This window comes from Pan troglodytes, chromosome 4 (genome assembly GCF_028858775.2).
Source record: "Pan troglodytes isolate AG18354 chromosome 4, NHGRI_mPanTro3-v2.0_pri, whole genome shotgun sequence".
Classification (NCBI taxonomy): domain Eukaryota; kingdom Metazoa; phylum Chordata; class Mammalia; order Primates; family Hominidae; genus Pan; species Pan troglodytes.
In genome coordinates, this window is record NC_072402.2 from 32,503,361 (window position 1) to 32,516,298 (window position 12,938).

At 38.2% G+C, this 12,938-nt stretch overlaps 1 protein-coding gene across 4 annotated transcripts in view; it reads right to left on the reverse strand.

Annotated features, from left to right (window-relative positions):
* Nucleotides 1–12,938, reverse strand: part of VCAN (versican) — a 111,207-nt gene that overhangs the window by 32,509 nt on the left and 65,760 nt on the right. For 3 of the 4 annotated variants that reach the window (XM_001147684.8, XM_517667.9, XM_054684219.2), the window contains 3 exons: nt 7,544–12,805; nt 4,141–4,254; nt 1,675–1,788 (listed from right to left, as the gene is read on the reverse strand). In XM_001147684.8, coding sequence (XP_001147684.4) covers nt 1,675–1,788; nt 4,141–4,254; nt 7,544–12,805 — 5,490 coding nt within the window. The remainder of the gene's footprint in view (nt 1–1,674; nt 1,789–4,140; nt 4,255–7,543; nt 12,806–12,938) is intronic. The other variant, XM_016953036.4, reaches the window with a different exon arrangement.

The window sequence follows — 12,938 nt, forward strand, 5'->3', positions numbered from 1 at the left end:
GTGCATGAAAATCAAACTTGCTTGAAAATACAATAAAAAGTACCTGAAAGTCAGGTGGCACCAGAAATAAAATTAATTAACACTTTTTACTTTCAATATTCTTTTGAAAAGAAAGAGAAAAGGTCAATGGCACCAAAGTCCCTTCCAAAAATCTGTTGCCACTCAATCCATCAGATAAACATATAAATAAAGTGTTTATCTTTGAGAGTTACTTTAGAAGTGTGAAGATATTCAGAGAAACTTGGGCTGTAGAGTTAAGCCATTTAGGTTCACTTTTCCCATTGTACGATTTACTAGCTGTGTGACATTAAACACATCACTTTTTTTCTCTGAGCCTTAATTTCTAGCCCATTGAATGCATAGAAATGCTATGCCAACCAAATGAAACAATGTGCCAGGATGCATTTGATAGTCTGTAAAGAACTAAATTTTATTCTCTGCCAAGAGTTATGCTAAGTCACCAGGATCAGAGACTTTGTTTTGTTCATATTTCTATCTCCAATGCCCAGAACAGTGCCTGGAAGACAGTAAATGCACGTTGAACAAACGATTTTTTGAATTGCTTCTTGTACTTGGAACTAACAGAAGCCAGAATCATGTTTAACATATTGGAATGTCTCAACTATCTCAGGCTTTTGTTTTCTTCAACAAATGCCATCTTTCTAATGTTTTTACTTTAAGAAGAGGATCTCGCTTGGTCTATCTTTATATTCAAAATCTAAAACAAACAGATTTACCCTATGCAATAAAAAAAGAAAAAACCCAACACCTAAAAATGTAGCCATCATCCATCCACTTGGAACAGCAATTCAATACATGCTCCTTTTGGATTTGCATTCATTGCAGTGACGTCCAGAGTAACACCATGAAGCAGAATGTGGGACCAGACCAATGTGCCTGAGTGTCTAATGCATTTTCAGTTTGTCTGGTGGAATGGAAGTTTGGCACTGAACACTTTTATCAAAGCCAAACCACTGTACGAGTTTAAGTAGAGGAAATCGACATTCCAAAGCTGAGCGTGCTTAGCATGCAATCTGTTTCTTATTGATGGACCAAGAAATGCTCCCATTAACCACCTAAAATACACTCTCAGGTTGGCCGTAAAATGCAAATTACAGGGATCATGAGATTCAAGCCATCATGAACATAGGGCTTTCTTTCATTCAGAAAAAGTCAATCCTTCTTTAGTAGGAAAATTTCCTGGTGAGCAGATTCACAATATCTTCTACTTAGCATGTGCCAAAGCAAATGTATTCTAACAACTATATCAACTCATTCTCCAGATATGATTGACTATGAAAAATAAGTCCATTGAGTCTCAAGTGCTTAGGAGGAGAAAATAAAAACAGCTAATATTGAATTCAGTACTCCTTCGTACATGAGCCACAGTAAGGTCAGTGCTTAGTTTGTCCCCAAGAAAAATACATATGATAATATTCCTTTTATTGGCTGGATGTCTTTAAATTCAGCTCAGTTTGCCTGCCTGCAATTCCAATCTATCAGCTAAACAACCATAATCAAGTCAACACTATGATTCAGATGTTTTGAGCTATCCCTGAATAAGGAAACCTAAGGAAATGTGAATTTCCACTGCAGGAAAGATTATGCATTGAGGCCAAAATTGCTAAAAAAAATCAATAATGTTCATCATACAAATGTTGCAATAGCTCTTACCTTGCTCACAAAGTGCACCAACATAACTTGGAAGGCAGAGGCACCTGAATGTGTTAAAACCATCAACACAAGTGGCTCCATTACGACAGGGATTAGAGTGACATTCATCAAAATCTGAAACAAAATAGTAAAAGCTCACAAAATACTTTCAAAAAGTATCAAAGAATTCCATTTAGTGTGAGGTTGCAAGATAACATACAAGACAGCCAGTTACATTTGAATTTCAGATTTTAAAAAAAGTATAATTTGTTAGCATAAGTATGTCCGTGCTATATTTAGGGCAAACCTATACTATAAAGTTATTTCGTTTTTACTTGAAACTCAAATATAAGTGGCCATCCTGAATTGTTATTTCCTAAATTTGGCAACCCTAAGAAAATGTCAAAGGTATTCAGAGTAGGGCCATTGTCTCCATTGCCGATAAATGAATCAGATAAGCCCTAAAACGAATGAAGAATCAACACCCCCAGCCTTCCCACCTCCAATCATGGCTCATCCTCTGATTACCTCACACATGGACTACTCAAAGTATCTAACTGGCCTCACCATCCCTAGGCCCTTTCCTCTCCAATATATCCATCACTCTGCTAAATGTCATCTTTTTTAGACACAGTCATGATAATTTTATTCTTTTACTTCCAAACATTCCATGGATCCCAATTGCCCAGGGCAGCAGTCTTCAACGTGAGCTCCCTGGACCACAAACAACATCAGCATCACCTAAGAATGTTAAAAATCCACAATTCCAATTCCACCCCAAATCTACTGAATCACATACTTTGAGGTGGAGACAACAATCTGTTTTACCAGCCCTCTGATGCATGCTAAGGTCTCAGAATCACTTGACTAGAGTGTGAAGTAACACTATTCAGTATCCTGAACTCAGGACCTTCTTAGACCGTCAGGGCTTTCTAGACCCAACCTGCCTTCTGGTACTGTCTCCCAATACATCTCCCTCTCCCAAACCCCTAAGTAGGCATACCTGGATCGAGGCTGTCATTCAAATGCCTTCTGTAGTTTTTGGCCTCTGTGCTTTTGTTTGTTGTGTCCATATCTCCCTCCACCACCTGTCAAATCTTCCCAACTTTAAAATCTATGTCAAATAAAATCTTTCTACACAGATTCTAATCTTTCTACATATGATCTCCCCTGATGAAATTAGTGACTTTATTTCCATAGCATTTTGCAATTACACTAAAAATTTAATGTTTAAGAATATTTTTAAATGAATATACAAAGCAAGTTAAATTTCTTAGTCATATAATGTATTCTTACCAAAAGAAATGGTCTTAGTAACCATGATATTATATAGTAATAATACCAAACATGTTTATGGTGCTTGCTGAGTGCCAGACACTTTGTCACCCAGCCTGGAGTGCGGTAGCGTGAACACGGCTCACTGCAGCCTCGACCTTCTGGGCTTAAGCAATCTTTCCACCTGTCTCCCAAGTAGCTGGGACTACAGGCACGGTTAATTTTTTTTTTTTTTTTTTTTTTTTTTTTTTTTTTTTTTTTTTTTGCAGAGGTGAGGTTCTGCCATGTTGCCCAGGCTGGTCTCGAACTTCTGGGATCAAGCGATTCGCCCACCTCGCCCTCCCAAAGTGCTGGGGTTATAGGCTTGAACCACCGCGCTGGCCTCGTTGACTTTTTTTTTTAAAGTACTCTTTTAATATGAATGTTGGGATTGTATCGCAATATTGATGTATAATTTAAAGTGTTATTGGTGAGCTTTCTTTACTCAATCATTGTAAGCAAATTAAGCAAACCTTCATGATATCTCTAAAAGGGACATCTGGACAACATATTTCATCATTCTTTTCTCAGAAGTGAGGTCCATATGAAGCCAAATCAACACTGGTGCCTTTTTTTTTTTTCTTTAAAGAGAAGGATGCCTAAATAAGAATATGGGAGTGTGAGGGTCAATTATATTCCTTGGAACCAAAAGAGAGGCAGAGAACAGCAATTGCACAGCTCCCTGAGGCAGAGGCACGTTGGGCTGGTTGCTGGGAGTCAGGGAAGGGTCTTTCCCATTCCAAATTAGAAGAAAAATTATCCCAAAACTAAGGACAAAGCTCTCTAACTTTTATTATTTTCCTAATTTTTAAGTCTAGCTTTCTAAAAAGATTTTTATACTGAAATTGATTTTTATTTATATGCAGATTTGGGGGATAGATGTACATTTTTGTTAATATTTATGCATTTTTACATTTGTAAATTCTACCTATAAAAAACACAAGAAGACTCAGCAGGCCTCACTGAGTCTTGGGTATGTTAACAGAATTCACTGAATATCTGTACCCATTTTCCAGCCCCTAGTTAATTACCCTCAGATTTTAACTTCATTTAACATATAATTAATCTTCATATGGGTTTCTCTGAAATCTCTGATTGATTCAACAACATAAATTCTCCCCCAATATATCTTCCGTGAAAGAACTGCAACTTTTCAGCCAAGTACCATCTTACCAAGTTCACACTGGTCTCCGCTGTATCCTGGCACACAGGTGCATACATAGGAAGTTTCAGTAGGATAACAGGTGCCTCCGTTAAGGCACGGGTTCATTTTGCAGCGATCAGGTCCTACCATATTCAGGAAAGTAAGAAAAGCAGTTAGGCTCGTCTCTAATGTTTACGTGTATTTTAGCATAAAACGCCCCATATTGCTACCATATTATAGGCTTTACCATAGCAATTTAGAGTTACTACATATAAAAATTAACGCTAACTTTACTCTCTGGAGTGTTTCTTGGCATTATAACTAATTGTTACAAATTGCATCTATTCATTTCTGGGATTCAATCACGATTACTCTTAAATGATATTTTTTGTACTGTATCTGGCAACTAATATATTCTACTGCAGATTTAGTTGGCATGATAATGGCAATTGATTTTAGTCAAAAATGATTACACATTGAATCACATTGTACACATTGATTACACAGTGAATGGAAAATGTATTCTTTTAAATGGGGTTAGTTCATGTGAAATGGCTGGATACACAGAACATGCATTCTTTTTAGCAGGTTGGCTTGTTATCATCATTTGAATTATTATTGCCTTTTACCACTTAATGCTCAGAAACTGTTTTTCTTCGAAAGTGTGCACTGAAGTCTCTTCTGCTACATTAACATGCTTTTTCCAAAAACACGTTCCAAATGTACTCCTTTAAACTATACTTGAAGAAAAGCAACACATGGATTAAACTCTACTGTAGAAAAACAAACCCGAATACAAAAACCTCACCTAAAATGAAACCCCAAGTTTTTATTATAATTTTCTTATTAAAATACAAATAAAACCGACACTCCTGGGAGATAAGTATGAAGGCTGAAGACATAAATTTATGAGGACAAACAGTTTAAATATAGTTTCTAAGTGCAAACACTTTTACACCACTTGAAGCATATATTTTATATTGCAATATTGCTTGGATAAGTGTATTTTCATTGAGTTTATACTTATTCTTTGTATATTGTTTCAGACTTGCTTACATTTCTAAATCTTCAAAGATCCAAATGAGAGTTGAAAGTTTTACAAAATAATTGAAATAAAATAGATTATCTATGGAATACACCCATACTTTCAAGAATCTTAAGTCCTGAAACCCTGAAATAATTACACATAAAAGAAGAAAGATGTCTAACTTCTTATGAAACATTAGCTTAAAGAATATCAGGATAAACAAGGTACTGCTATAAAAGATAACTGAGACTTCCCCACACCAGAAAGTCAAACTCAAACTTTCTGAGTGTTAAGTAAATTCTGAATGACTATAAACCTGGATAGGTACACATTCCCATGTTTGGGATTCACGTTAAAATTAGGTTAATTCAGATGAGTACATCAACTTCTCCAAAAACTCCCCCGAGTTTTCTAAGACACTTTTTCCTATAGTTCCAAAACTATTTGAAATCTCCCTAACAATTTTAGCTTTCTGAATTTTAAAGTACAAGTACGCTCGCTGCCAGGATGACAAGGCTGCAGTTAACACACGCCATAGCCACATGCTGCCCTCTGTGCTGAATCCAAATGACACTAGGTGAAAGTGCTTTATCAGACTGTGATGTGCCACACAAATGTGAAGAAGTACTATTACTATTCCTACCACTGACACTAGACACCATGCTGAGATCATGAAACAAGGACTGAGTGAGTGAGTCTTCCTGTGAACTGGAAGTCGTTCCAATTAACAGGAAACTTCAGTTTTTATGAATGTTATTCTCCCCTAAACAGTTCATATTAACCTCTGAAAGTCGAATCTGCAACAGATAGACCAGGTAATCCCATATGAGCTGCTGTTTACTGAATTAAGCTAAAGTGACCATTTGTTTTGCAATGAAGACGCAAACTATAAATCTTGGTAAATATTGTAAACTGGATAATTGGTACATATTTCTCATTCATCAAACTTAACTCTATATGTACCTAGTTATTACCAGTTATTTTTACATCATATTTTTAACAAACTGAAGCATATTAAACTAAATTAAAAAACAATAAATATTAGCCAAATTACTAGATTATCATTTACAGATTTAACACACAGTGATAACAAAAAACCCAATGTCAACTACCTTTGATCAATTTTCCTCAAAATATTTCAAGCCATTTATTAAAAATTGTACTTTCTATTTTACTCTTTCTGAAGCACATCAAAATAAAGCATTGGTGGCACAAAAGGTAATATTGATATGATCAGAAGAATAATTTTAACGATAGTCACGGCATAAAACATATTAATTAAAGTAAAACATATATTTTCAACCAAGACAGACATTAAAGTACTGATTTTTCTTCCTCTTTTTCCAGGTAGCAGCTAGGTGGTGATGTCTATTTGTGGATTCCACTGACATTGTTAATTTAAATAATAACATTATGGGAAAACACCATTAGAGCTGATTTCTTAACATTCTCAGGCTAGATTAAGAGGAAAATAAATTCTACAAAGTAAATATTCCAAGATTCCTGGTTCATATATTATTCAATATCAATTGTTTATTTTTATACTATACTGAAAGCAGCAAAGAGCAGTGAAAAGACTATGGACTTTAGAGTGGAGCTAAGCTGGGTTCAAATCCTACTTTTACCACAATGTGGCTGTGCCACCTTGGGCAAGTTGCTGAACCTCTCTGAACCTTCACCTCTTACCCTTTCACACAGGGCTTTTATAGCCTTTTCATGACAATCAGAAGAGATGGCTTATATGAATCAGTATCAAATTCATGCTTTCCATACATTCAGTAAATACACAGAAAACTTCTCTCAACAGGCAGTATGTTTATATAATAAATGACTACTCACTACTGGTAGGCACTGTGTTTGATGCATTATGTAGACTGTCTTAAATAAGGACATTGCATATAAGTATGAGCTGATATTGATACTGCACAAACTCTGAGATAATTATTAGAGCTATGTACTACTCTCAAATGTTAAAGGCCTGACAGATTTTGATACTGCACCAATAGCATCCATCAATGGGAGGGTTTTTAAAAATAGGACTTTTTTTCTACTTTTAAACCTAACATGGATAACTATGAGACATATGACAAAGCAATACTCTAGTTGTGAGTAAAAACAAATTGAATTTTTATAACATTAATTTCATCTTTTCCATGTTGTAATTGTATATTATTTCTAAAACCCAGAAAAACACAAAGTCTACTTGTAAAGTCCAAAACTAATCTATACTTACTGTCATTTCATCTCATTATGAACTCAATACTGTGGCCTGGCCTGCTGTTATGTGAATAATATGGAACTCTCCATTGATTTAACATCACAATAGAAATTACATACATATAAACGTTAGCACCAAGGGACTGTTTCCAGGTTTGGAAACAGATTTATCAATGTTGTGATCTTACCTGGTAAATAGATTGCCGTGCCTTCCACTGACTCTTCATTAATGCCAATCAGGAAATCTGTTTCATTAGAAGTCTCCAGAAGGGAAAATGGTGGTGTTGCAACCTCAGTATTAAATTCCACAGGGCTTACTGTTGTCTGATTATTGGAATCAAGAATTCTCGCTGCCACTTGCTGTTCTGATGCTGCTATTGTGGAATCCTGCCCTCTGATTAAAGCTGCTTGAGTTTCAGGGTTTATTTCTGGAGAAGAAGAAAGCGTGGGCCTCTCAGAAGTCTGTGGACTCAGCCAAGGCACCACACCTGCCTCGACCCCATAGGTGGCAGAAGCAGAAGTAGAGTGTGGCCACTGTGTAGCACCTTCTAATTCAATTTCATCGGCAGTTGTAATAACAGTTCCAGCCTCAGGTGTTTTAATGGTGGGAAACATCTTGATTGCTTCTCCAGAAACTTGACCATCGGTTTTGTTTTGGAAATCTTGGAGAATCTCAGTTCCTTCCACAGCAATAAGTTCTGTGGGAGAAGCTTCCATTTCTTCTAATAACTCAGGTTTACCATCATCTTCTGAAGGTTCTAATTTTGTGTCAGGAGATAAAGAGGGAGGCTCAGTTATGTGAAGGTATTCCTCACTTGATGGTTTGAAAGTCGCTTCAATATTTACATGAATTTCCTTAAAAGAATCCTGTGGGGACATTACAGATGAGCCGACGTCTATTCCTGGCAGAGCACTGGGCTGGGGGATCTCTGTGTGTCCAGAGGCTTCACTGCCTGAGTAGATAGTGAGGGGAGATGATGGTGTCTGAGAAGACAACTTCGCAAATGTTGAAACTGCTAATGTTGTGTCAGTGTAATATGGGGGATTGGATCCTTCCATCACATCAGGCACCTCTGTTAAACTCTGATCCATAAGGTGGGTAGTAGCAATACTTAGATAGGGAGTATGGTCTACTAATGCCTCCTCAGCTCCTGAAGAGAATTCTGGCTGAAAAGAAGGACCAGCATGTTTTTTGTCTTCATACTCCTCCTGAGTCCTTTCAAATTGGCCCAATGTTGGTATTATTTCACTTTGGTCTGCAATAGCTTGACCATCAGACAAAGTGCTTGATTCAAACATGTCATCCAGGGCTTTTGCTTCAGCTTTTATTCCTTCAATCTCTGGAATAACTGTGGCAGACTTATGAGGAATTGGTAGGGATGTTGCCGTGGGAAGTAAAACGTCTAATTCTGTTTCTGTGCTAGGAGCAGGGATCCCAGTTGTGAAGTTAAAGCCCATGTGATCTAGTTGGCTTCTATCTTCATAAGTCATTGATTCATCATGTGTTGCCTGAGTGTAGCTAGCCAGAACATCAGCAGAGCCCTCAAATGTTTCCTCAGTTAAAGAAAGGTTGACAGCTGCCTCATAGATCTCTTGAACTTGAGTGCTGTCGTCATTACTTTCATCATTACTGTCATGTGGTTCTGATGGTACCTCTGTATCTATATCTGTTTGCATTCCAAGAATGTCTTCATACACAGGTTTAGTATGATCAATATCTATGATAGTATTTTTATCCGATGTCAGCTCAGGTAGAATTTCAAGGATGGTACTCTCTGTAATTGTCAATATTAAATCCTTGTCCTCTTTGTCCAGGTCTATGATAATATTTTCAGTGGGTTTTTTTCTGTTAGGTTTTAAGGTGGAATCCTCGAATTCCCTGAAACGGTCTCGGAAACTACCGTCTGTGGACCTCTCATATGACACTGTATTTGACAGTGTGCTAGTTGGATCAGGGGAGCTTTTGTTCTGCTCTGAATGAAGAGGCAGCATCACTGAAACTGTTGGGAATCCATCAGCAGTAACAGCTTTAGCGCTTGGCACCTCAGGATGTCTTTCCAGGGACCCATCAGAAACAAATGTGGTGCTGCTTTCTTGTCTGGTTGCCTGAGTAGTTGCAGAAGTGTGAAATGAATCAACAATATCCACTTCTCCAGATCCTTCTCCAGAAGGTTCATAATACAAGTCAGATGGTTTTGGTGCTGATGTAACAAATTCTTTGGCCATTTCAAAACCATAAGCTCTAGCCAGAAAATCAGTAGACGAGGCTGTTGTTTCGTTAATTTCTGCTGTTGAAGAATTCTTGTTAGAGTCTTGTTCAGTTATGGTTTGTGGTCTACTAGTCTGGATTTCTTCTGCCCACCTGAGAGTCTGATTTTGAGGATGTCCGATGTCCGTGGAGAAAGGGAGAGGTGCCACCGTGGGTCCTTCTGCTCCAGTGTCACTTAAAATTTCTATTAAGGTTGTGCTGGTTACTGACCCACTACCTTCAAAGATGTCTGTTTGAGATACGAGTGGTCCAACTTCTTTTGCCACATTTTCCATTCTGTTAGAGTCTTCAATTTTGTCACTTGAGGTACTTTCCACTTGAGAAGTGTGGGGATATAATGTGTTATTGATTTGTTCCACTTCAGTAAAATTCACTGACTCTGTTGGTAGAGTAGGTAAAACTTCTTCTCCTGATCCCAGTCCAGAGAATAAGAGCTCAGTATCTGACTCTTGAATTGTTGGTCTCATGCCTTTGGGAAAATGTTTTGTACTTTCTTCCTTTTTGATTGGTGAATCTGTGACTACATGTTCAGCTGGTATAGATTCAGTTACTAATGCAGTAGCTAAGAAAAAATGTGACTTTTCAGTAGCTTCAGGGAGAGTTGTGTAAGATTCCAAGCCATTTGCATCTGGATCTGGAGTAGACATGTTAACTAAAGAAGTGTCTTCCTCCTTCATTTCTTTATCATCACTGTAAGTTTTCTTTGTTGTTAGTACAGAATAATCTGTGGTTTTGAGTTCAGTTTCAGTAAATGTCTGTGAATCAAAGATTGTTTGTTCTGTTGCAGGAGAGTTTTGAGGGGATTCAAATGACTTTTCTTCTTGAATTTGTTCCTCTGATGTTGTTTCACTTTCAATTTCTTGTCTTACAGGGTTGACTTCTTGCCTAGACCATAATTTGGCTGGCTCTATAGTTTGGGGAAAGTTTGTTGAAACTGTGCCACTGACCTTTACTTCCTCCTTCTCTACTGGAGCTTTCGTACCTTCCACTTCTGCTGTTGGTAAAATGGTGGATCTTCTATCAATTTCATTGACAGTACCCACTTCTCCCAATCCTTCATCAATAATGGAGGAAGCTGTACCAGAAAACTTTCGCACAGCACTGGGAAGCACTGGAACAACAGAGCTGCTGACTGTGACCAGTTGCTCACCTGAGCCCTCAGCTGAGGATGTAAACTCTTCCCAGGGGAAGGCTGAAGTGCTGACCATGGTGCTACTGGGTCCTTCTGAGTCAGATATGTGGCTGATGTGAACTGAAGTAGGTACTGTAGATGGTGAAGTCTGGGTGTCCCTAAATGCTGCATCTCCAGAGCCTTCCGTCATTACCGTTTCTTCTTTTGCTATGGGATGAGACACTGTTGAGTATTCTCTAAAGTCACCACTGAAATCTTCCTCCAAAGGAAAACCTGTGGAAAAGCCCCTTATTTCTGCCCCATAATTTGGTTCTTCTAATCGCTCTGAAATCACTATTTCCCTGGATGTTTGGGTTATATTTTCAGCAACTTCTCTGTCCATTACTGTACTCAAAACCAGTCCTGTTGGCTCAGTGGAGAATGTAGTTTCCACATGCGGAGACAAAGTGCCAGCTGCTTCCTTTTCAGCTTGAATTTCATACTCTAAGTTTAATGAAAATGAAGAAACAGTGGTGGTTTCTGGGTCGGCAGCAGCTTCTCCAGAGCCCTGCTCCATAAAGACAGAGGCAGGACTACGTGGGAGAGTGGTCAGCCCTTCCTGAACCCCAGGATGATGGACACTGCTGTGCTCAGTGGTCTGTGCCCCCAAATTTTCTAATGTATTTGTTTCTGTAAAGACAGGAGTAGAATCTGTCATTTCCCTTTCGGACTGTGTTGGTGTTGTCAAGGACATAAAACTTTTCCTGGTACCTGAATCACTAGATGTAGCTACATTTGGACTTTCTAATTCAAAGGGTAAAATTAATTGATCCGATCTCTGTGTAGATGAATATACCTCAACTGTAGAAGCCGTACCTGTAGTTCCCTCCTCCTCCTTCCTTTTCTTTTCCTCAACAGAGGTACTGGAAATCCACTCAGAAGTGTCTGTTTCACTTACAAACTTGGTAGGCACCACTTTTGCAGAAGTTTGTTCAGAAACTGGATAAATGGTGGTTGCAGGAACCTCAAAAAAGCTTTCTGTGATTATCCTGCTAGTGTCTAAAGTAATGAGTGTATCAGTAGTATTTCTCTGTGATAAATCAGTTACCATGGTGAACATTGTATCTTCATCTTCTTCTGCTTCTCCAGAGCCTTCTGTAATTGGAATCGAAGAACTCCCTGAGAGCTCTACAACTTGTCTAGGAGTTGCTTCTACCCAGCTTTCTTTGGTAGACAACAGGTCATCTGGCCAAGGATTTCCTATTAGGGTAACTGCTTCTTCCTCTGAAACATATGCTGATGCAGAACTTGGAACTATAGTGGGAGTGTATGTGACAGAAGTACTTTTTTCTACCTCTTCACCAAATGTTACTTCTGTAGCCCTTGCAAAGGCTATTTTCTGAGATTCTTGGTCAATGGCAATCTCTCCTGAAGACTCTTCAGGAAACAGAGATACAGGTTCAGTATGTTCACGTCCCTGATGACCAACTTCAGTATCTCTCTCTGTGACTGATTCTGCCCCTTTTTTGGCTGTTCCACTTTCAAATTCCTCATGGAATGGGACTGTGGGGAAAACATCAGGCTCACCACCTGAAAAATGTTCTGATGTTTCAGGGTAAGTCTCAGGCTTCCATGTAATTTCAAGAGACTCAGTTGTTTCTGTAGATTCATTAGGTTGCACAGCAGTAGACAATTCCGTTTTGGCTATTACAAATGGATGAGTATCACTTTCAGAGCTGTCCGAGAAATTTTGAGAAGGTGCAACACTTTCAAACTGGCCACGCCTAGCTTCTGCAGCTTCTGGGTCCTTGGGCACAGTGGTAACGAGATGCTTCCCATTTATGTACTGCACAGATGGGGTGGTTGTCACATCAGTAGCATTTGCACACTCTTCTTCTTCTTCTTCATTTTCTTCACTGTGGTATAGGTCTATTTCAATTATGTCAGGGAATTCAGGTAAAATTTCAGCCATTAGATCATGCACTGGATCTGTTTCTTCACTACAAGGTTCATCTTCTTTAGATTCTGAATCTATTGGATGACCAATTACACTCAAATCACTCATTCGACCTGAAAAAAACAGAGTTTTCACAATACTTAAATAGAAAATTTGGCAGTGTATGACAGAAGAAATTGATAGCAAGGCTGGTCACACCCACACACACAAAGAAGGATTCAAATCTTTTCATAATAAGTGCAATCA